At 42.5% G+C, this 25,672-nt stretch overlaps 1 protein-coding gene across 4 annotated transcripts; it reads left to right on the top strand.

The window, feature by feature from the left end:
• Positions 1-9,335: 9,335 nt before the first annotated feature.
• SFPQ (splicing factor proline and glutamine rich) lies at positions 9,336-24,434 on the top strand. 4 transcript variants are annotated; one of them, XM_059729602.1, is made up of 12 exons: positions 9,336-10,052; positions 10,205-10,393; positions 10,501-10,802; positions 10,972-11,067; positions 11,894-12,090; positions 12,298-12,382; positions 12,706-12,823; positions 13,042-13,090; positions 13,169-13,290; positions 22,594-22,641; positions 23,292-23,365; positions 24,335-24,434. In XM_059729602.1, exons 1-10 carry the CDS (start codon positions 9,399-9,401, stop codon positions 22,615-22,617), a joined length of 1,836 nt encoding a protein of 611 aa, XP_059585585.1. In that variant the 5' UTR covers positions 9,336-9,398; the 3' UTR covers positions 22,618-22,641; positions 23,292-23,365; positions 24,335-24,434. The 4 variants fall into 4 exon arrangements, with proteins under 4 accessions (XP_059585585.1, XP_059585584.1, XP_059585583.1 ...); XM_059729601.1 differs by having other exon boundaries at positions 23,287-23,365; XM_059729600.1 differs by having other exon boundaries at positions 9,337-10,052; positions 16,133-22,641.
• The last annotated feature ends 1,238 nt before the right edge of the window (positions 24,435-25,672 follow it).

Here is a 25,672-nt window from a genome sequence, read left to right as displayed (position 1 = left end):
CTTACTGTACAGAGCTGAGATGTGGACAAGGTACAGGAGACACCTCAAGTCACTGGAGAAGTACCATCAGTGCTGCCTCTGGAAGATCCTTCAAATCCAGTGGGTGAACAGATGCACCTACATTAGTGTCCTTTCACAAGCAAACACCATGAGCATTGAGGTGATGATCATCGGACATCAACTTTGCTGGGCCGGCTACATCACCTGGATGTCTGACTCCAAACTCTCCAAGCAAGTTGTATTCCCTCAGCTCAGTCAAGGTGTACACTCAAAAGGAAGGCAGAGAAAGCACTTCAAAGACATCCTCAAGGCCAACTTGAAAAAATGCAACATTGATATCAACTCGTGGGAGACCATGGCCCAGGATAGCCCGAATGGAGGGAGTCTTCTGCAAGAATCTCAGTACTTTAAAATGATGGCAACAGGAGATGGAAAAACGGGAGCAGCAGAAACAGTGTGTCGCGGACCAAATCAAAAACCCAGAACCACCTGCCCCATGCAGAAACATGTGCCTGAGCTGCAACAGAGTCTGTTGATCCTGGATAGGCCTTGTCAGCCACATTCAGACCTACAGATAAGACAATCATGGAAAACAATCACCCTTGACTCTGAGGGATTCCTGATGACTTTCATAGGAGCTGTGACTATATCCATGAGACTATCCTTCACTCATATTGCTAAAGCCCTGACACAGGATATTAACTCTCATGGGTACACTGATCCTATCCCCTCTTGCCATAGAGTTAATAATTTAGCCATTCTGTATTTGCCAGGGGCCATAATGTACCTTGCCTAGTACACCCCCCCATGTATCTTAAGCAGGGGACCTGTGTAGAGAGAGAGAGAGTGTAGCTGAATTAATGCACCCGCAGATCTTTCCTCCCATAATCTAAAAACAGTAGTATATAAAGACAAACTAGCCTTCTTCACAGCAGAGTATATTTATTTCAATAGTAGGAACAAAGCATTTAGATAAAAAGCATTTTAATCCACATGCATGTCTTCTCACATGAATGTAATATTTGTGTTTCAGCTTGGTCGTCCTTAAACAACTTTCTCTCTCTCCCCCTCCTCCCCGTGTCCTAAGTGCTCCTTTAAAAACCTGTTACAGTTCTTTTGATCTCTAGTTGTGGGCCTCTTCCTGTTCTAATTCAAACCAATTTTGTAGGGTAGCTGGATTGGAGGAAAAATCTTCAAAGGTAATAATTCCCACATTGCCTCTTAACAAACCTCAAGTATTCACAAAATAGTTTTTTATCTTGAGCAATGGTTTTCAACCTGTGGTCTGTGGACCCCTGGGGGCCCACAAACTGTGTCTAAGGGGTCTGTGAAAGATGACTATGATCAATCAAAAACATGTGAATACCCACACTTACAATTCAAAAGCGTGTGCACCTCCATTTGAAATTTCCAAAGGGGTCCGCACCTCCATTCAAATTTGTTTTAGGGTTCTGCAAAAGAAAAAAGGTTGAAAACCACTGATCTTGAGTCATCTGTTTTCCTTCCTACTGGTTTTCCCCAACAATCCCTACTAAATTTACCTAGTGTGTTCATACAAGAAACATCCCAATAACTAACTCAGTGTATGAGACACATCCATTATTACAAAACAGTTTCAGATTCAAACTGCCTGGAGGAGTTTCTAATTTCAGGCACCAGTTTCTCTACAGTGAGATGCATGCTAAGTTCTGAATGATCTCTCACATTTTTCCATGTGTGCGTGTGTGTGTGGTTTTGCAGTAAACTGCCTAATGTGAACATTTACAAAATCAGGCAATTGTTAATTGAGGTCATTTATATTTAAATTCCTAACAGCTGTGGGAGTGCCTTTTTGATTTCATGCTCAGCACACATGTTCACAATGTACTTGTCACATTGGTAGATGTTTAGTCATATCCTGCTCTCTCCCAGATCTGTGTAACTGCAAAATTACTCCATGGACTTTGGTTAAGCTATTCTAGACATGTAAAAGTCTAACGGAGAGAGCAGAAAATCAGCTGTAGGTCTGGTACAAATTGCCTCTGAGGAGTTCTTGAGGCTGGAATGGAATTCCTTCAAGTTATTGGCCCATGTGCTCTTTTCCCTGATGCTCTAAAGACAAAGGCATTTGCTTAACTTTAAGAATGTGCATAGGTCTTTGAAGGGGGGAGACCAGTGCCAAGAGAATGGGGAAGTAGGCTGGGCAGAAGGGGAAAAAAGGGATTTTTTTCCTGTTGCTGGTAGTCAGCGTGTTCCTGAAACAGGAGCGTTCACAAGCTGTAGCATTTTCATGCAAGCTAGTGTAATTGAAAATGCTATTAGTAATCTTCCTCTTGTATTTATTCTTTCTATGACTATGCAAAGCACTGGTATTGTCAGTACCCTAAATGGTGCCCATTGCAGCGTCCTAAACATTGCCAAATGCATAGAAAAAACAGCGGGTCAAATTAACACGTAGTGTCATTCCAATAAGTTCAGTGAAATGACATCAGGGACGAATGTAGACTATTCCACTTATACAGTAATGTTGTGATGGGTGTAAATGCTTTTTTTCCCCCTCAACACTTTTAAAACCTGCTGCTAGGACTTCATGACAAGGCTTCGCATACAATTACTTAGCCACCTTCTCATTTGGGCTAGCTCTTTGTTCCTCCTTGTCTGTGCTTGTGTGTTAAGCTTAGAGTTAGACACGAAAATCACTTTAAAGGTGGACATATATATGCAAATCACTGCTTCTGTGCAATATAAAAATTACCAGAGACTGTTATTGTTCAGTCCTTTTTTTTTGGTTTATTTGGAAAAATAAGTGGAATCCTTTTCCTGCATCAATAAAGATGACCGGAAAAAGGAAAGCGCTTTCCAGTTTCGTACCTCTATGGGAAAAGAAAGAGGCCAGCGAGGCAGCACAAAAAGAAACCAACAGATTCATGCTCCGTGAACTTCTGTGCACCTTCAATGAGTGATTCTTAACTTGGGTGCCATGATACCCTTGGGTACCTTGAGATCCTTTTAAGGGTGCTAAAAAGGTGCTGTACAATAGTCGTACTATTGGGCATTTTTACACATGCACTGGGAGTGTGTGTGTGGGTGGGTGCTTTAATTAGAGCAGCTCTAAGAGCAGTTCTATTTAAAGCGTGCACAGAATCTCGTGTATTAGCTTCCCCACACTTCATAGTGACAGTGGAGGTGCTTTATCTAAAACTTATCAAATGCTGATATGTGAGATGCGGAGGCTGGCTGGAGTGCAGTAATTACTACACTCTGGCGGATTCGATTAATCGAGTCTGCTGCAACACAGTGTAATTACAGCGCGTCAGAGCAGCCTCCGGGCTTGTGTACAGGCACCTATTATGTATGCAAACACCTGCACATGACTCACAGGATAAACTCAGATTTCAAATAGGAATCCATAGTCTGAAAAACATTCTGTCCTGTTGTGGTTTCTCTGTGTTCTTTGCAAGAGAAGAATTGCTTTATTTTTCTGTAGTCAAAAAACAATTGAAAGCTAAGAGCTGGCATTTTCCAGGAGGTGCCTTATGTCTAATGAGGTGCGTCTCAAGCCTATGGAGGTTGAGAACCACTGCCTAAGATCCATGAGGCTGGCATATCTTGCCTTTAGCAACTCCCCGTACCCTTCTTTGCACTTGTGTGCTAATTCCCCGAAACCCCCAAAGTGCGTGGTGTTTTATGTTCTCCTCTGCAGCTTACTTCTGGGTAGTTCTGCAAGGGGGGAAATATGTACCCGTGCTTGGCTTAGTGGTAGTATAAAATGATGTTGCAGACATGATGGTCCAGAAATTATGCAAGAGGCAAGGATTTCTTAGGGTGATATCTTTTCTTGGACTAATTAAACTTTACATTTGCAAGCTTGTCTAACTCTATCCCAACTACATGGTCGGTCCAATAAGAGATATCATCCTAAGAAATCCCTACTTCCTGATAACATTTACCAAGGCAGTTTGGTGCCTCAGCTTTTTCCAAATTATTAATTTAAGCCCCTTCCTCTTTTATTTATTAATTGATTTCCTTTCTTTCTATTTGCACATTTCCTTTCTATTTACAAAGCCCATTTCCCCCAGTATACTAATGTTAGCTCATTTAGGGGTTTCTGCTGCTCTTATCTCTGCTCCCAGGAACCCAAATAGATCCTGAGATTTCTTGTTTCATTGTCTTCTCCTTTTCTGATTCCCATTCATTCTGATGTTAACCTCAAAATCTCCTTTCAAAGCCCCACCAGCTGATTCATCCTCTTTGTATTCTTATTTTAAAGGAGCTGTAGTCTGTTGTGCCTTAATCAGGATGTCTTAGAGTTTGTTTTTCACACGGGTGGTATTGAATACTTCTTTGCTTGCATCTTCCTAAAATTAACATTCTCAAAATCTTGTGCCCTCGTGTGACAGCATTCTGTCAATCCGTTCTTTGTGATGCTCTGGCGCAGATGGTCATTAGTCCCACCTTCCCTATCATTCTTCTCTTCCAGGTTCATTCCTCTTTATCAACATCCTATACATCTCCATTGAATTCTTCTCTACTTAGAATATCCACTTTCTGGAATACATAGATGTCCCTTAAACAACTCGGGGACCTCCTTGATGATGCCCACCTGACTGTCTTTGTTACCCAATGGATATCTTGATTGTTTACATCCTTCATGAGCAGGGTTTCCTGCCCCAAATACCACCTTGAGAGTAGATCCAAGGAACTTTTCAGTGTAACTAGCCTTCTGTCGTGGGGGGTCCATAAGAGACACTCACCGTTGCTTTTCATTCTTTGTATTTTTATCAAGGATTGCTGAAAAAGAATGGCTTCCTCAACTGCAGATCATTACTTGTTATATATACTGATTGTTCTCCGCTGTCTACTGGCAGGAAATAACCCAATGCAATGAAGAGGACAATGTTAGCTGTTTGCATTTTATTTAGACTTGAGTCAAAATGTTCTTTCCCCAGTAATGCAAGCTCTGAGACACCTAGTGGTGGAAATGTTTACTGCTCTCAGCAAGGGCTTCTCTCATTTCAGAAGAGTATCCATTTTAAAACGTAATTCTGGATTTCATTCTGCTACCGGCAGAGGGAGTTGAAGCATTCAACCTTTCGTATTTATCTTACTTTGCAAATGGTTAGAACTGTAAGAAAGTTGTCTTTCAACAAATTTGAAACGCTGCTAAAACTCACTTTGTGCACAAATCCAATCTCCCCCTCGGCGTATTGGAGAATTTACAAACGTCTTTTGAACAAAGGGCTGCTTTAGAATCGCACAGGTGAAGGTTATAGTTGCAATGTGAAATCAAGCAAAGCATGCAGTTTTGACTGGGTTTCACTTTGGGCTTGGAGGTGATATCAAATCTGAAACTGAATCTGAAACAGTAAGGAGCCGTTGAAACCTGCCTGGTATGAAATCCTGCAAACTAAAACCCTAAAAATGTCATATGACTCAGATAACAGCTAGCGAAACAAGTCTCTAGTATGCCTTAATTGAAGTCAGTAAGACTATATATTCAACATACACTTGGGGCCCATTGTCTGTATTACTCTATGGAAAGTTGTGTAATTCATTTAAATGTCCTAATTTAATGTTGCCTGTTTACTATTCTTGTGGGGCCCCCCAGTTATAACTTTTGAGCCCCAAATCCACATTTTCTACTAGCGTGATGACAAAGGTTTCCGAGTGCATCATTTTTCAGGCTATTAAAATCTGACAATACGATCAAACTATTACCTGAGTTCAGGGTTAAAGCACAAATTTTCTTAATGTTCACATGTAATATAAAAGGTTTGTTAATTGTCTTTATCTCTTAACTGGGAAGTTTTCACTTGTGATACCCTCTGATGTGTGGATAAGGCTACATCAAGGAACAGTACAGGTACTCTTCACTTAGCGTCATCCTGGTTAACGTTTTGTTATTACGTTGCTGATCTCATCTATTAGGGAACGCTCATTTAAAGTTGTGCAATATTTATTATATAATGTTGGACCACCACCTGCTAATAGGTAACTACTGTGATGTATGGGGATTAGGTACCGTTTTGACAGAGACATCTTCAACCTGTGCAGGCTCCGAGTGAGCTCCAAAGTCCAGACAGCCGTGCTTCGCAACTTCCTCTTCGCTGATGACTATGCATTATGCGCAGACTCACAGGCTGACATGCAATGATCCATGGACCCACTCTTGTCAGCCTGTGATAACCTCGGAGTTACTATTAACACGAAGACGACTGAAGTGATGTTTCAGCCTGCACCTGGCACAACACCCCAGGAACCGCACATCTCAGTTAAAGGCCAACAAGTGTCAATGGTCGACAAGTTTGCCTGTCTAGGCAGCACGCTCTCCTGTGCTGTCCACATTGATGACAAACTCAATGCAGATTAGCGAAAGCTAGGATGGCCTTTGGCAGACTCCATACGTCACAGCCTGGGACCGCAGAGGCTTCAGAATGTCGACAAAACTGAAGGTTTACCAAGCCTTCCGACCCTCCTTTATGCCTGCGAAACCTGGATCATTTACCAGTGTCATGCCGAGAAACTAAACCACTTCCACTTGTGCTGCCTGTGAAAGATACTAAAGATCAAGCGGCAGGACAAGATTCGGGACACCGAGGTGCTCGGAAGGTCAACTCTCCCCAGTATTCACACCCTGCTGAAACTGGCACAGCTAAGATGGGCCGGCCACTAGGCCTGTGTGAAGTGGCTAGTATTCGCTTCAGATTCAGCCGATTCGGGGGACAGTGATTTGATTCGGTGATTCGAATCACTATTCCAATTCGATTCGGCCAACTCTGATTCGGAGATTCGGCAGTAGCCGAATCTCGAAATCAGCTAGGCCCATCCCCTGCCTCTTTCCCAGCCCGGCAATGGCAGACCCAGCTCCCAGTACTTGTTAAAAAAAAATAAAAATCCCTGACTCACTGGGTGCTGCTGAGCAGGGGGTGATCCCCACTACCCCCCACAGCATGGGGGGCTCTGCATGAGCCCCCTGCCCCCCCATCCCTCCCATGGGTGCCTTACCTGAGCCAGCTCTGGCCCTTTAAGAAAAAAAACAACCCCCAAACCCCTGAACTCACTATTCCTGCTGGTGGGGGGTGATCCCTGCTTCCCCTCATTGCCTTGCGCCATGGGGGCTCTGCACGAGCCACCAAAGCCCCAAGGTCGCTGCAGAAGCGGTGAGTCCCAGGGCTTTTTTTTTTCGTAAAGGACCAGAGCTAGCCTGGGCAGGGCACCAGTGAGGGGGCTAGGGGAGTGATGGGGGGGTCGGGGGGCTCATGGCAGAGCCCCCCATGCAGTGTGGAGCAGTGGGGAGCAGTGGGAATTGCTCCCTGCCCAGCAGCACCCAGTGAGCACCAGGGCTTTTTTTTAAAGTACTGAGCTGGGGCGGGCAGGGCAGCCATGGGGGAGCTGGGGGAATGGGCGGGGGGCAGGGGAGCTGGAAGGAGCCCCCCCCCCATGGTCCCCTCCCCCCTCCGTCAGCCCCCTCTCCCCCACCCCTAGTACTTACCAACTTGGAGTTGTCCGCAGCTCCCTGCTGCAGCCGCTGGGGACTGCCCGAATTGTCAAAGCTCTCCAAATCTTTGCACCTTTTAATTGGTTCGGACCTTTAAATTGGTCTCCTGGTTTGATTCGGATTCGGAGATTCGGCCACCGTATCGGGCCGAATCTCCTCTGAATCAAATCACCACCCGAAGCTTCGCCTCTCAAGAAGGCCTGACACTCGCCTGCCAAAGAAAGTCTTCTATGGCGAACTGTCAAATGGAGTACGCTTTTGCAGAGCACCAAAGAAGCAGGACAAGGACACCCTAAAGGTGTCCCTAAAGAGTTTTGGCATCGACCCAGAGTCATGGGAGCAAATAGCTCGCGACCATCCATCCTGGAGGTCCCAAATCCAGAACGGAGCATTGGCCTTTGAACAGCAACGCACGGCAAAAGCAACGAAAAAACGAGCGGCCAGGAAAATTAAAACCTCCCGTATCCAGTCCTCATCACTCTCCTGCTGCAGCAGTTTGTTCAAAGCGAAGATCAGACTTATAAGTCACCTACGTACTCACATGACAGCCTCCACCTCCCTTAGTTTTCTTCCCTTTCCCTTTTTTCTCTTTTTTCCTTCCTTTTTTCTTCCCCACTTTTCTCTCTTCTTCCCTCCCCTCTCCCTGCTGGATGCGCTTGTCTTCGCCCGGGAAGGACGAAAGTATTAATTACTGTGACCTAATTGGATTTGTTTAATGTTGTTTTGCTTAAAGTTGCATTTTTCAAGAACATCACCATGACCTTAAGCTAGGAGTAGCCGTATGAATAACCAACATCTCAGCTGTTTCAGCCCACCAGATGTTCAGCAAACAAAGAGCCAACCTCATTTTTGACGGTACTCAAACCAACAACTTTCAACTGCGCCAGAGTCGGACGTAAATTGGCATAACGGGAAAAATTCTTAAATGCTGATGACTTTTTTTTATTTTCCCTTTATCTGCATGGATTTCCTGTACTCAGCTTCTGCTACAGCACCGATATCTGCAGCCTCTGAGCTTTTTCTGCGTCTGTCCTGGGACAAAAAGATTTGATCGGACACGCTCAAACCTGTGGGTGCTGAGATACTATCGACACAAAACACCTGCAGACCCTCCTACGTCTGGAGAAGGGGGTTTGTGCTCAAAAACATGCAAAGAACAATTTTTCCAACTATTTAGTGGCTCTAATAAACAGGGATCCTGTTTTTTTCTGATTTAAAAAAAAAAATCCCTAAATCCACATTTGTATGTGGGTTTAAATGAAACACCACTAACATATAGATACGTATATACTGGTGTTTCATCTTGATCATGGGAAAAATGTGGATTTGAGGTTACTTTTTTTTAACCAAAAATTGGGGATTTTTTTTAAAATCAGGGAAAAAACAGGATCCCTGCTAATAAATGAGATCACATCTACGCAAACGCCCAGGGAGCGGGGTGCTGAGCGGGGTGCTCCCTAGGGAGCCGCACGGCCACGTGGCCGAAGCAGGCTACGGAGACACACTGTCCGAACCGCAGGCTGCTCCACTGCAGGGGCCGGGCCAGCACTTGACTGACAGGTGCGCCAGCCAATCGCGAAGCCTTTCAATCGGCGACTCCGCCCCCCCCACCGGGCAAAACGCGCCCAATCCCCGCGCGGGAGCTTAACGGATCATCCTGTGCCGTATCCGGCAGTCAAACGGGCCAATCACCTTGCGAGAGCGCGCCCACCAATGGGATCACAGAGGCGGCAGAGGAGGGGCACGCGATTGCTCGCTGCCTGTATCCGTCTCCACGAGCGAGCCTGCTGATTGGCTGCCGCGCGCTCGGGGGCGGTTTCCGGCGGGGAAGGTATATAAGGGGCGGACAAAGGCGGCGGCGAGGCCGTTGAGCTCGCCGCCATTTTGCGCAGCAGGCTCTAAGAAGAAGCAGCCGCGCGTCATGTCTCGGGATCGGTTCCGCAGCCGCGGCGGCGGCGGGGGTGGCGGCGGCTTCCACCGGCGCGGTGGCGGCGGCGGGCGCGGAGGCCCCAACCACGACTTCCGCTCCCCGCCGCCCGGCATGGGCCTGGGCCAGACCCGCGGGCCCATGGGAGGCGGCGCGCAGGGCCCGGGCGGGCCTCCGGGCGGCGGCGGCCCCAAGCCCGAGCCCCCCAAGCCGCCGGGCTCGGTCCCCAACCCGCCCGCCTCGGCGGCCGCCGCCGCCACCCCCACGCCGGGCGCGGGCGGCGGCCAGGCTGGCACCGCCGCGGCGGCTTCCGCCTCGCCCGCGGGCCCGCAGCCGCCGCAGCAGCCGGGCCCGGGCTCCGCGCCCACCGCCGCCCCGGCCGGCCCCGGCGGGCAGCAGCCGCCGCCTCAGCAGCAGCCGAAGCCCAGCCCCAGCCCCACCCCCGGCGGCGGCGGCGGCCCCAAGAAGGGGCAGGGGCAGTCGCCGGGCGGCGGCGGGCCGAAGGGCCCGGGCGGGCCGCAGCAGGGCCCCGGCGGGCAGCACCCCAAGGGCGGCCCGGGACACCGCGGCGGCCGCGGCCAGCACCAGCCGCAGCAGAGCCACTCCTCGCAGCACGCCCTGCCCGGGGAGAAGATCTCCGACTCCGAGGTGAGCGAGGCGCCTCCCTGCCCTGCCCTGCCCTGCCCGCTGCAAGATGGCGGCGGCACCCGCGCGACACCGCCGCCATCTTGGGGGGAGGGGAAGTGTGTGGGGGGGGGGCAGCTGGGCGGCTTGTAACCCTTCCCCCCCCCCTTCCACAGGGCTTCAAAGCCAACCTGGCGCTCCTGCGGCGCCCCGGGGAAAAGACGTACACGCAGCGCTGCCGCCTCTTTGTCGGCAACTTGCCGGCCGATATCACGGACGACGATTTCAAAAGGTTGTTCGCCAAGTACGGAGAGCCAGGAGAGGTTTTTATCAATAAAGGGAAAGGATTCGGATTCATTAAACTGGTGGGTTTTTCCGCTTTCCGGCCTTAGCTCTGCATTAGCTGGCTGCGAAAGTAGAAGGGTTTTGTTGAAGCTCTTCCTCCCCTCCCCCACCCCTCTTCCTCCCCCAGGAGTCCAGAGCTCTGGCTGAGATTGCCAAGGCCGAACTCGACGATACCCCCATGCGGGGTCGACAGCTCCGTGTTCGTTTTGCCACGCACGCTGCCGCTCTGTCCGTGCGTAACCTTTCGCCGTACGTGTCCAACGAGTTGCTGGAGGAAGCGTTTTCTCAGTTTGGTCCAGTCGAAAGAGCTGTTGTGATTGTAGACGACCGCGGTAGATCCACAGGAAAAGGCATTGTTGAATTTGCCTCTAAGCCGGCTGCTAGAAAAGCATTTGAACGGTGCACTGAAGGAGTGTTCTTGCTGACAACGTAAGTTTCAGTTTACAGCGCTTTGTGCTGTTTTGGAAATAGTAATTGTGTTATCTAGGAGAACGGCTCTGTCGTGGTCTCATAACATATTTTTAAACGCAAGTTGTTCTCTTCTAGAGATTGAAACAAGTTCAAACCTAAAAAAATTAAAATGGATTTTTTTCTTTAGTACTCCTAGACCCGTTATTGTAGAGCCTCTTGAACAACTGGATGATGAAGATGGTCTTCCAGAGAAACTTGCTCAGAAGAATCCTTTATATCAAAAGTAGGTATTTTGTCTTCTAAGCAAGTGTCAGATTTAGTGGCTTTAGAAATGTTGTGCCTTAAATTTCTAATTCTATCTATAGATCTTGTTCATTTTTGTTGTTGTTGTATTTTAGTGTCTATTGAATAGGCACTTATTTATGCCACTTATAAGTAGGGAGGCAATTCTACCTACCATTGTTTAAATTGAATAATTTTTTTTTAGATTGATGTGCCTTTAACTGCAGCTTAGCAGTTTTCAGACAGGAACATGGAAATAAAATGGGTGGGGGCAGCACAGACTGCTGAAAGAAACATGATGTATTTCACACTGGGTAAAACAGAGTCCCAAAGCCACTAACATGGTTTTTAATATGGCAGTAACAGCTAAAGTCAAGATTTTTACAAAAATGGTTTTAACAAAAACAATCTCTAACTTTTTTGACGGATACAGCTTTGTTTGTTACTTCTGAATGGACTGCAGATGTAAGTATTTCTTTTGAATACAGCTATTAAAGTATTTTTTTTCCATAAAAGAATAGTTATTTGATTAATCAGCAGCTCAAAAATTTAATAAATGATTAAAAGTTGTTGGACCCAGCTAATTGGCTCTGTTTTATTTATTGAATTTAAGATGGTCTAGAACAGGGGTTTGGTGCTGCTTCTGCCAGAGCTTGCAACCTAGCCCCTAATGTTTAGCTTGTGTTTTTAAATGCAGCCCCAACATGCCTCTTATGGTACTGCAATTTGAGAAAGTAATTAACATGGAACAAATACCTTAAGTGAAACTTGTTTCCCATCCCATCTCTTAAAATATTATATGAACAAATTTTTTATTCTCTTTGTAGGGAAAGAGAGACACCACCTCGATTTGCTCAGCCTGGCACTTTTGAATTTGAGTATTCCCAGAGGTGGAAATCCTTAGATGAAATGGAAAAACAACAAAGAGACCAGGTTGAAAAGAATATGAAAGATGCCAAGGACAAGCTTGAAAGTGAAATGGAAGATGCCTATCATGAGCATCAGGCAAATCTCTTGCGTCAAGGTGACTGGCAAAATTCTTTTATTAGAGCTTCCTCGATTGTGCTGATATGGAATAGTTGCAAATGTATATGAATGCTTGCATTTTCAAAGAACTTTTGTGTAAACAACTGAATGAAATTTCACAATGTTACTCTGAAAACTATTTTTCACTTCACTTTCATTGGGTTCTTTGCTTGTACAAAATAATGACCTTCTATATTTTTTACAGACCTTATGAGGCGTCAGGAAGAGCTGAGGCGTATGGAGGAACTTCATAACCAGGAGATGCAGAAACGCAAGGAAATGCAGTTGAGGTAAGCCGTACCATACTTGTCTGTATTACAAGTCAATCATATGCTGATATTGGTGAAGCGAATGATTTTAAACATGAGTTTCACACATTAAGCTTCAGTGAAACTGCATAATGCTTGGCTTGTGAAATTAAGTAGCTGTTTTCTCAGTAATGCCCTTGACAGTTAGTAGCATCAGATGGTTTGCACTGAACCTTTAAGTGGCTATGCCTCTTACCTACCCGAAGCACGCACATTAAAGCGTTAGGCATTCCTATGGAGAACAAGTAAATCTATATTAAGGATGCATCTCTCTCAGGCTTAATGGCACATGTTTAAATTATTAGGCAGGAGGAAGAACGTCGGAGACGGGAAGAAGAAATGATGATCCGCCAGCGGGAGATGGAAGAGCAAATGAGAAGACAGAGGGAGGAGAACTACAGTAGAATGGGTTATATGGATCCAGTAAGTGAAGAGCTCTGTGATTCAGTTAAACTATTACTATCTAGAGAGATGTTGGGGATTTCCTTGGTTTTCCCCTTTTAATTCAAAAAAGCAGAAATTGTTAATGTCAAAAGCAACTTAATACAAAAGTGATATTAAATTGTGTTTTTGTTTAAACTGGTGCAGGCTTTTGAAAAATTTGTGGTTACTCATTGCAAATTTCTTTTTTCTTTTTGCAGAGAGAGAGAGACATGCGAATGGGTGGTGCCACCACAATGAATATGGGAGGTAAAGTACTGTTAAAATAACACCTTCACATGGCTTATTTATAAAGTGTCACAAAATGATTATATTTTTCTTCTTCAGATCCATATGCTTCAGCAGCCCAGAAATTCCCACCTCTTGGAGGTGGTGGTGGCATAGGATATGAAGCTAGTCCTGGAGTTGGGCAACCAGCCATGAGTGGTTCTATGATGGGAAATGACATGGTAATGTATCCTGCGGTGGCTTTACTTTAGTACAAGTGAATGTTGAAGGCAGGGGATTCTGAACTCTGTACCAGTTGTGTACATTTCATTCTCTTACTGACTGACTACTCTCTTCTGTCAGATATACAGCATGGAGGGCTAGTCTGGCAATATATAGTGATAGTTTAGTTCTTAATAGCATCGTAGTTCAGATTAGTTGGAAGCTGGTTGTGAACAAATTCAAATGTGCTATTGAGCATATTTGCAGCTAACCCTGATACTAGTCGGGTTGGGAATACCTGCATTATAGTTAGGCTTGGAAGGATTTTTCATAAATTCTCATGTCTCAAAATGCTACCTTGATTTTTCAAGAGGTCAGATTTTTTTTTTTAATTAAGGAAAATTTTTAAAGTTCAATCACTAATTATACTTTTTTTTTTAAACTGATGACAAAATAAAAAATGAGAACTTGGAAATGCAAAAGAGGGCAGGCGGGGTTTTTTTGAGTAAATTTGGCAGGTTGTATCGCCTGTCACCAGTGCTGCTCAGTATTTTCCAGAATTTTAATTGCACCGATTTTTAGTATGGTCCTTCCAAGCCTAGTTAAAGGATCAGTGCATTCTTGCATTGATGCATTGTAAAATCCAATTCTATATTTGCATCTGTTTATGGAACAGATAGTGAGTAATCAATGGCAAACAGTCTATCATTTTTTTTTATCCTGGGGTTTGCCATAGTATGAAAAGAGCAGAAATGCTTTAGACTTCAGGCACGTTTTAAATATTGCAGTATTCACCATAGTCATTTTGTGACTTACAAAGGAATAATGATGGCCTGTTCAAACTTGTTGTTTCCCACTTGCTGGGTATGACTGTAGGTGTAATTTGTTAAACTACTGCATGCCTCATGTTCGGAGGTATGTTTCCAAATCTATATTTAGCACACTTACATGCGTGCAGGGGCTTTGAGCCTGCTTGGTGTTATCACTGAAGCAGTACCAATAGCTAACAGCAGTACTTAACAGTTGGAATGGAAGTCTATACTGGCCTAGGTGGTGATAGTAGTGTGCTTCCACCTTCCTTATTGAGGGTGCACTCTGGCACAACATGCAGAAAATCATTTTTTGGGGGGTGGGTTTAAGGTTAGACTGTACTCTCAGGCCTCCGGCTTTAACATGTTGAGCTACCACAGTAGCTTGTCAGGTATCTTCTGCTTTTATGGAAACCATACTTCTGGAATCTACTTTGCACAGCATCAGTTCAATAGATGTTGCTTGGTGGCCATAACGTATCAAGAATTGCTGATAACATTCTTGAGCAGTTTATAAGCTTTCAGTGAACACTTAGGTAGTCTGTGGTGAACGCTGCGTACATTTTGTTTCTCCTTGTCCTGAGATTCATGGAACAGGTGCATGTTGAACTTGAGAATATTTTAAAACAACTTCATACAATCAACCTGTGACAGCTCTCAATGACGGGGCACTCTCTGCTACCCAGTGCTATTCCAGCTACTACACTAATAACTTCTTAAGCAAAATTGTTGTTAGGCTTTAGCTGGCATATAAATTTGTAACTGAGGGCACAAATAATGGAGCAGCTAGGAACTCCTATTTTGGAAACACTCTTTCCTCAGGAGGATTGAGGCTAACTTTTCAAACTTTCTACTATAAATGTCAGGTGTGAATTAGTCCATATTCTGTAGTGGTAGACTTAGTACAGCAAACTGAATGTGCTATTGCTGTGTTATGGGGTAGCGGGAAACTTGCCTGAAATAGAAGTTTAAAGCTTTAAGTCCATCTTTGACTATGCAGAACTGATGTAACTTTAGAAATCTACTGCTTATGACACCTACTCACTTTCTGGTAGCTGATGAGAAGTACGTGCAGCTGTAGATGTACAAGATACTCGTCTCTGCTTTACTGCAGTTAAATTCAGCTCTTGCAGCTCTGTAGAAGACAGTCCATGAAGCCTTTCAATAATTGTAAAGCCTCTGTGGACTTTCAAAGAGCTTGTGGTGAAGCTGGGGATGGGGAGAGACTTCTAATGGGTGCACTCTGCCCCTTGTGCATATTGCTAACTTTTGGATCACTGATTAAAACTTAGTTCTGTGTGCACATTTTATATCTGGCGATTTTATAGCAGTAGTCCTGAAGTATGAGAGACTTAATAAATGCAACCCTTGATCCAGGAATTGTGTTGGTTAGTTAAATCATCGGTCATTAGCTTTTCATATATTCTTTTTCTTGTAATCCAGTAGCACACTATTTTACAGCATTGTCTTACTGCTTAAGGCCTCTGCAGTTTTAGTCAGCAGATCGTGGTCTTAACCACATCTTGACAAGCACATGGTCTCTAATGCAGCACATGCCATTAACTGGTGAGTAGGCATCCTGTTTACAATGACATTTTTTTGAATGTCAGCTTATACCTCAGTGAACTAAATCTACTTTTTTGGTGAGGCTTATTTGGAAACAGGTTGTTGATGTAAACTAAACTTGTCCAGAATTAAAGGTGAGAGTATGCAAGCTAGTTGCATTAACTTGGTTGAAAATTGCTACATCTCATTTTGGAAAGGATGTTAATTCACATCTGCACTAATGCTTACATTTTTAGCACTGCAGGGAGTATCTGTTCTCTGTAACAGATGTATGAGAATGCATCAAGTGGGAACATACCTCAAGGCATGTATTACAATAAACTAATTTTTAAATTACCCTTTTTTCCTTTCTATGTTCCCGGTACCTGTGGATCGGCTCAATGGTGATTGTATCGACGAACCTTGACTACGGAACCTTCTAAAAATATATACTTAACACACATGGACATCAACTACATATAATGAACTGTTAATACTGTTCCAATAGCGTCCTGAACGCTTTGGGCAGGGAGGCGCGGGGCCTGTGGGTGGCCAGGGTCCTAGAGGAATGGGGCCTGGAACGCCAACAGGATATGGTAGAGGGAGAGAAGAATATGAAGGCCCAAACAAAAAGCCCCGATTTTAGACGTGACCTGTAGAGTTTCATTCCAGTTTGTTTTTGTCTGTCTTGTTTAGACACCTACTTTTTAATTCTTGCATTTTAGTAAGAAAGCTACGTTTTTATGGATGTTAGAAACTTATTGACCTAATATTTGTAAGTGGTCTGTTTGGGCAAGTACAACTTAATTATGTAATGCAGTGTTTCAAAAAAAAAAAAAAAATAGCTGTTTTTTTGATGTATAACGTCCCTAACTTGATGGCAGTGTACCTTGTGCCACTGAATTCCCAAAGTGTACCAACTTTTTTTTACTGTGCTTCAAATAAATAGAAAACTAAATGTAGCAACTATTCTTGCCATTCATGGTTCCAAATGATGAGGCCAAATGCCACACCTTCCAACATAAAACAAGAGTCTTGTAGGTCTAACTGGACCAGGGTGTGGAAGAGTAGCTAAAGGTGAGGTCTCCTCCCATACTAGCTGTAGCTATAATATTGGGTCAATATAGTTGTTGACTAATTGATTTTCCAGTAGGCACAGATTTTTCTGAGTGTGAACTATGCTGTAGTAAGGAAGCAAACAAACTTTGCATGTTCTGTGTAAGATGTAGCAATGGAAGCCATACTGCAAATGATGCAGTCATGTAATGGATTTTGGATTTTAGCCATGGAGAAAAGGGGGTGGTGGTGTGGGATGGTGGCAGAGACTGACCTCCTTGGCAGTCGCTGTTTAAAATCTTTTAAAGACTTTAAACAGAAAAGTAGAAAATGTCATATTAAAATGAATCCATAGAATGGCTTGTCTTGACTGACTTTCTAATTAAAGGATTCGTAATGTGATGCTTGTGATCAAGCTGGAAATACGGTATTTGATCTGGTTTGGTATTTAATACCTAACTGAAATTTGGCAAAAAAGAACAAGTGCTACTGAAGTAAAGCAGGGAGAATCTTTTTAATTTGTACTCTGCAACTTGCTAATGTCCTTTATGTTAATTGAGTGGACTAACTTCTATAGTTCAGAAATCAGTAGTGTAAATTTATAAGGGATCTGTAGAAAATAAAGTGCATCTTAGACTTTGTAGCTGGTGTGTAAGTCCCAAACTAGCATGCTAAATTCAGAGGAAATGAAGCTTCTTTCACTACAGTATTATCAGATGTTTTATTATTGATCTTTGCAAGACTAAGCTTAACAAGTAATGCATAAACCTGGAGTTTAATTGCTAATGCTACACAGTACACATAAACTCCCTCTGAGGCTCTTATCTGAATGGTTTGATGAAGTAGTTAGCTTGCTATCAATTTCATTAAACCTCATATGATTTCAAGGTATTCTGGACTTTTTTGATGTCATACTTAGTAGTAATTTTATTACCATGATTTTGTATCCAACAAGCTGGGAACATCACTTCCCAGTGTGAAATGTCTTGGTGTTGATGTAGGATATATCAACCTGCCTGGCACAAAGTAGGTAAAAACCTAGTTTGGCTGCATTTTTCTCTGCACAAATTTTGAGCATTCTGTCAGCAGCCTTTAATCTTCTGAAGAAGTTCCCACTCTTTGTGCTAAACATTGGCTAATTCTAAATTCTAGGCTAAATTTTATCTTGTATGGATAAAACTTTAGCATGCAGGTTGCATTATCTTGGAGTGCAAACAGCCCCTCTTTAGAACTGTGCCCAGTTAAGCACTGACTGTAGCTGTTTTAAATGCCAAATACTAGCAAGCTGTGAAATGTTGATACAAGGTAACATTGACTTTGAATATTAAGTATACTAAATAGACTCAGTCTGTCTGGTGAATTCTGTTTCCCAAAAACTTTGTAGAGGTTAAAAAGACATGTTCCCACTGTGAACTGATACAAACTGATACATAGGAAGTACTGGACCAACAGCACTTAAATTGGAGGTTGTCTGGGATCCATTGAATAGGATTCCTCAGTTCAAAATGGGAAGTCCAGTTTTTATGTAGATGGATTTTATTGTAGGGACCTAATAATGAAAATATTTTCCAAAGGGTGTTCATGGGACACCCAGAGAAGGTGAAGGTGTCTGAGGTGGGGAACTCTGAACATAAACGTTAAATTAATTTTTTTCAGTTTATTTTTCAGATTACATGTCATTCTTTATTAAAGAGATGCTGGTACATATCTTGAAATATGCTTTTTTTGTAGTACTGTAACTTTGAAGAGTGAAAGATGCTGATGTCCTAATATCTTCCAAAGGTGGTCTTTGGGTACCCCACTTTATGTAAGCTATTGTTGCTAGGTATTAAATAGAATAGTTGCAAAACTGTGCTTAGCAAATACACAGAAGGATGTGGCAGTTCCTAAACACCTGAAATAGTTTTGTTTAATGTTAAACTGGGAACAGGGTAACAGTGCTTGTAGCAGCATGAACAGATTGTCCAAAACAAACTCAAGTCCTGCTTTGAGTTGCATGCGCTAATCAGGATACAATAAATCCTAGCTAATTTGATTTCAAACTTTTAAAGTTACTGTCTTTTTAAAAGCTGGCACTTATATCAGAATTTTAAAGTGAATATACCCACTTTTAATAAACGTGGGAGGTAAACAAGTTCACGATCCTCTGGTCTATGTCTATATTTCTGAAGTTTTCTTTAAAATCAGGCTATTCATATAATTGAGTTCAAAGTTTTTGTTAATCGTTTGGAAGAGCACTTTGTCTGCCAGCCCACTTCTGGATGGCCTAGACTGTGTAGGGAATACCTTGTTGTATATTTGGATTTGGAGAGACCATTGGCTGTTGCATTTTAGCCTACTTTAATTAAACTGGGCTTCTTGAAGTACTTTTGGTAACTTCTAAAAGTTCCTGCAGCAACCAAAATGGGTATTCTTTTGACTATTTTTCACACTATCAAATGCAGAACAAATCTACAGTGCTTTGTAGGCCCCTAACACTACCTGATTTTATATACTGATACAAGAGAAATTGAAACTGCTTTTGAGTTTGTGGTATTTTTGTGGTAGAAAAATTCTTGGCTTCTCCTTGGCAACCATTTACTGTGGCAGCAAATTTTGCTGGAGTTCTTGAGACTGCAATTTACACTTAAATAGTGGCCTGCTACATAACTGCACTTAGCCAGCATTTCTGCAGTTCATAACTGTGAGGAACGTAGTACCACAAATGGCAATGGACATTAGGACCCGGATGTAGTATTCCTGCTTGCTCCAAGATTCTCATTGCCGACTGCATACAGGTAGGTAACAAGCAATATAATATAACTTGGTGACTTTCTTTGTAACCTTATTCTGTGGGTATTCTGACATCACACTTCTGACTATGGAATTACATTGCAGCACTCTTAATATGTGTACGTTTAGTTGGCATCCAAGCTGCGTGGCTTTCGGTTTGAGGGTTATTTTTCAAAAACAATAAGCAACTCTTTGTGATTCTTAGATAAGCATCTCAGACCCGATTCCTTTGTACATGACTTGATTTGTGTGGATTTTTAGTTATGCTGTGACAAAGATATTTTTAGATGTTCTCTGTGGGGAAGAGGGAGTGTGAACTTAGAATCATTTAACTAGTCAACCTGGTGCTGTTGGCACCTAAAAGAAAGGACTTTCTGCTTTAACTTTCTGTAGTAACAAAATGACCTGTCTGCAGTGCATTCCTTGTAGGTAGGGTCTTTGCTATTTAGGAAGTAACACTGGTAATCATTGTGCTATCCTTGAGTGACCTAGGTAATAATAACTTGAAGCTCACTCTATTGAGCTTTAGGACTGGGCAAAAGAACATCTTAGGTCATAAATTGTGCTCAAATGAACATCCTCATAATTTTACAGGATTTACCAGCAACTCAGTACTTATTACTCTCTGGGTGGCAGTGGTCATGATACATTCAAGTGCCTTAAATTGACAAGATACTAGGAATCCAAAGATTCCTTCCTCTGTTCTCTTGGTAGTTTTACTTTCCAGCAATATTGAGCATATGATTATTTTAGGCTCTTCAGTACTAAAACTAACTGCATCATTTTAAAAGGTTACATGCCTGCATGTTTCCAGACTAGCATATGTGCTGATCTTAGACCCTGTCTCCTCTGCGTTAGTTCTTGACTTGATGTTTTTATTCCAAGTTCTTTTTCAGCCTCTGATGTGGTTCTTGGCTAAAAAATAAGAGCTTGTTTTGGAGGTTTTGGGGTTTTTTTTCCTATTTGAGCTGCAAAGTTTGGTTTTTTGGGGTTTTTGGGTTTTTTGTTTTTGTTTTTACTTTGCATACTTGACTGTGTTGTACACTTCTGTCAGACTTGGACACCGTTACTGTATCTAACAGGAAAGAAACTTTTATTAATAAGCAGGTCATAAGCCAATTACCCTCTGCGGTAGAGGTATTCATGGACCACTGAAAAAAAGTTTCTGTACCTGGTAACTTGGATCGTAACGGGTCTTTACATTCCAGTAAGTGTAGCTGAACACATGCAAGTCAAGTAGTGGCACCTAAGCCATTTTGGACATTTGATGATACCTTCCAGTCTTTCTGTGAATAAAACTTAGTAAGGGATGGCAGCTTACTGTCACACAGTGACAGTTGGGTTACTTATTAGGTATCTCTAAACCAACGGTCAGGTCTACTTCTTACGTTCTGGGCACACTTACTTACCTTCAGGAGTGCTGTGGAGGGGTTTTATGGACACAACTATCTTGTTCTACATACTTGGAAATAATAGGGGTGTTTTTACACTCTTGGAGCAAGTGGTTTGTGATAAAACCATGGGTTATATTGGCTCTGTCTGCAGTAATGAAACTTACTGCTGTAGCTGTTTCAAAAGCAAATAGTCACATTTATTCCTAAGCAAACAACTTGTAGCAAGTGGGTATGAGAAATAACACCAAAGTGCTTGCATTGTATTTCATCTTGTTTCCATCTTTCTCTGCAAATTGCACTTTTCCTCAGAAGTTTATCTGAAGCTCAGAAGTGTGGTGTCAGAATACATATGCGTACCTGTGAGGCCCTCAGATCAAATACTGGTGCTATCAGAGGAGAGCACAGCAAGCATATAGTGTTTGGGGGCTTTACTGTAACATTACGCAGCAAAGTGTTGATTGCTTGCAGTTTCCCCAGCAGCTAAACACTGAGGCCTGTGAGTAGTTTTAGGACTTGAGCAGTAATGGGGTTGCATGTTTCTGTTAATCATTGCCAGCTGCAGTGACATGATCAGGAAGGCCAGTGTTCTTGTTTAATTAGGCTAACCATACTGGAGAGAATACATAAAAAGTATGCTGCTTTGGACTATATACTTGGATGCTTAGCAAGGTTGGAATCAGCTGATAATCCTCTGATTTCTCTCCATACCAGCTTGTGGGATTCTTTAAATAGCTGCTCATGGAAAAGGAAAATGGGAGGATTGGCCTTCTCCCACTTCTGTCATTGCTGCTAGATAATGATTGACAAGTTAGGACTTGATTGTACAATCCCACAGTGGTTTGTGAATACCCCATCATCTATAAATGTTGCTTTTGAACACCAGTACTGAAGAGCTAACTTGGGAGGTGGTGGGGGGTTGGGGAAAGAAGCGTGGCTATTGCTGGATAATCTGGAGTATTGGCAAGATGCACAAAGATATAGTATCCCTTATGCATGGTGTTTGTTGCTACAATGGGAATTCATTTTTACTTATGGAGGGGTTATGCTTAACCAAGAGGTGGGTTTGAGATTAGATTTGAGCTTCTCCCTCTTGGAGCTAGCAACATTTGTGATTAGCGTGCTTTGCCTCCAGCCAAAGGTGTGCACAGAACATAGTACAGATACATTTCTAGCGAGTGTTGAGAGTAGATGATCTTCTGGCCCTCAGCATAGCTGTAATTAAAGGGTGGGTATGCAGAGGGGAAACAGCAGTGGTGACTCTCCAGGGGGTTTCTTTGGCTTCTTTTTTTTTTAAACTGCTTAGGATACTTGGGCTTGGGTATGTAGCTAGGATGGGGACGTCTCACTCTTGATGTAGAGGACTATATTTTTACAACTAAAATATGGCAGTGAGCTTGACAAAATTTGTTACATGCCTTCACATAAGGGATAGTATACCTCTGGCTGCAATTAAACTTCACGGTACTCAGACTGGTGAAACTAGCCGTTACGGTTTGTGTTCAGTTTAGGTGCAGTTCTTCAGTCCACCACCTGTACATTCTTTCACTTTCTTACAAGTGTTTAGACTAGCCTACTTCTGCCCCTTACACTGCTTCCACCTAGCATTTGGGAATAACTTGTAAATTCCCCTCATAACTAATCAGTCCATGTATCTTTTAAATGTTACTCTTAATGTAAAAATTAGATTTCTGTTTTCAGAAAAAAATTGGATGTGCTTTTATAATAACTTCAGTTTATTATCCTTTAGGTGAAGATGTTGCAAGTTGAGTGAAACCAGAGTGCTCATCCATATGAAGTGAGTATATCTGTTAATTGCTTTACAATAAAAGAGATATTTAACCTGCTGTGAACTGGAGTGCTGATTGCCTATGCTTCCAAGTTGCTACATCTTAGTAGAAGCTAAGATTATAATACCACGTAGATAGGTAGTAGTTTTGCTACATGCACCCCATTGTGATAGGGGATATAGAGAAGTTGTTAATAATACTAAAATGTAGTTCAAACTACTAAATTTGTGAAATGCCTGCTATTGACTGCTTTTTATATTTTTCCATATGACTTGCATACCTGTACTGGCTGTCACTTCTGATCAAAACTTCCTTTTATTCGGTTCCAGTTGTTCTTCCCCTTGATTTCTTACTTTCCCTGGATGTTGTTTCTCGTACAGGACACAACTGAATGCCGTTGCATAACTTTTGAAAGTCGCCAAATAAGCAACTCACCTGCAGGATTTTCAACATTAGATGCAACAGTTCTACTAGGCAGTATGTGTTTGTGGAGTGATAGAGGTTTAGAACATGTGTTCATGGATATGAATTCCAGTGGGATTTGTTTTAACTGTGACTTGGTGACAATAGTAGAGCTGTCTTTCTAACAGATGTTCCATTCTTTATTTTTGGCATACAAAATATGGGAGAAATTAACTTGCACTTTTTCCTAGTACAGGAGTAGAGCATGAGCACAATCCAGCATGATGTGATCTCAGGTGCTGTTGCGTAGCCAAAATACAAAATCAGTTGGTAAGTTATTTACCGTACAAAAACTAAATGATTTCTGCTCAAAATTTGGATCACCTATTTTTCTAGTGTGCTTTGTATCAAGCCTTTTCAGTCTTGCTTTATAGAACCACCATTGACATTTGTTTCAAGATATTTGGCCTCTGCAGCATCAGTCACTTAACCTGCAGATGCTCAATTATGCAATTTTCATGTTAATTTTAAAGGTCGTCTTGTAGTGGGGAGGATATCCTTGTCTAACAAACCAAAAGCAGAGAGGTTTTTTTTGTTTGGCTCAAATGTTAGGCTTAGTGCAGAAACATTAGGTTCTTGTTCCTTTGTCTTCAAACCATTTTATGGATCTTAAACTTCAGCAAGGACAGTGAAGCAATGCACCCATCTTACACAGAGAAACAGACAGACCAAGTGGGCCAGCCTGTGGGTAGCAGGAATTTTAAGTTGTGAATTCTCTACTCTCTCCCCCGCCCCCCTTCCTGCTCCCCATGCATTATGTGAAGATTAACCTTTAGGTTAAAATGCTTTAAATGTTGAATTTCTTACAGCCACAGGGATAGAGAAAACATGCTAGATACCATCTTTGTTCAGGCACTAATCATTTTGTGCATCTGAATGGTATGTAGGCAGATGTCTGAAGCCTAGTATTAGAAAGTTGAGATGACTTGATTCTTGATGAAATCTAGTCAGTCTATTCTTGTTTCTAGGATATAAAAACATGATTTAAAGCTCTGAAACCATCTCACTTTGATTTGAGTGACACTGAAAAAATTGTGAAAACTATTCCCTTAATCCCAGGTGCACTTTATGCTATGCTAGAGCATGTGTGGGGCCAGGTGCATGGACCTTTCTGTTTATATTGAGTAATTTCTTACAAAATGACCACTTTATATATTAATGGCCTTCATAGATGAAAGCTTGATTTTCATTTCCTTAGAATTTTTGGTGCTAACTTTTTTTGTGCTTTCTTATTCACAGGAGGAAGCGGTTCTTGAAATCCAAAAGAGCCCCAATGGAGGGGAGCCAGGAGCCAAGTGGCAACCTTGCTTTTCAATAAAATATTTTTTATTTTCCTATAGATATGGCTTGGTGTGTTCTCTTACATTAATACTGAAGCTTGTATGTGTATCCCTGAATTTATCTGAACACAATCATACATTCAGAATCATTATTTAAAAAAAAACAACTGTTGAGGGAGATGCAGTAGGTGATGTGCTATGAGTTCCTGCCTATATAAATATGCAAGCATTACTGTACAGAAAGGACTTCAGACCCTTTTCCTTGAACTTAAGTGTGTCTGCTTCACTGCTTTCAGTACAGCTCCACAATGCAGAACTATTTTTCTTGTGGTTTGCCTGAGACCCTCAGAGCAAGTGCCTCCCTTGGCAACTGCTGGTGCTAGCTTGGGAGAATAGAGAAGACTGTTTCTTCTTGCCCAACTTACCCACAAAACTAGTTCCCTAGTTGTGCATGCTGTAGAAAAACAATCTGTTGAAAATATTTTTCCCTTCAGAAATTTTTAAATGAGAACAGCTGCTTTTCAGCAGAGCAGCTAGACCTGTTAACCAGGACTCATTTAGAAAATGGCTTCTAGCTCTTGAAAAGGATGATCAGTAATCTAACTGCTTCAGTTTTTGTGTAAGTTTTAAAATTTAGCTGAGAGCGCTAGTGAGTTCCTTTTGTTGAAGGGAAAGAGTCACTAGATAACAGTTGAATGTATTCTTCGAAGACCCAGTATTAAATGCATACTCCTCTACTAACCAGTCATCTCTAATTACTGTAATCTGAGTCTATGACTTGTTAACAAAATGCAGTTAAGTCTTTTGGTTTGCATCTACTTTCCCTTGGCTTACTGTGAATGTTTGGATTGATTAATTGGGTTCATGCACACATGATATAACTCAAGGTATTTCTTGAGAAACCACTAAAAAAACTGAAACCGTAAATTTTGAATAATCTATTCGGGATTGATACTTCCTATAAATAGTCATGCCTATCAATGGGCAGCAAAACTTTAAATAGATTCATGTCTTTCATTTCCATGGTGCTGTGGATGTATCCTGTTTAACTCAACTTGGTTAATGGGCTGAAAAGGTCAAGTGCTCATAGAAGTGACTTACTGCTTTTATTGCAGCATGGATTTGACCCATCTTGTTCATGCAGCAGCCTGACAACCCTGAAAAACTGCGTATAAAACTTGTCAGGCCAACAGGGATGTTATGTGGAGAAGTGCACTTGTCTTTTCAGGCAAGTTTTTGAAACTTGGATGCTTCTAAAAGACACAATTTGACAGGCTATAGAACCTGGGGGGTTGGG

The sequence above is a fragment of the Alligator mississippiensis genome, chromosome 6, assembly GCF_030867095.1.
Source record: "Alligator mississippiensis isolate rAllMis1 chromosome 6, rAllMis1, whole genome shotgun sequence".
Lineage (NCBI taxonomy): Eukaryota > Metazoa > Chordata > Crocodylia > Alligatoridae > Alligator > Alligator mississippiensis.
This window is presented reverse-complemented; position numbering and strand designations above follow the sequence as displayed.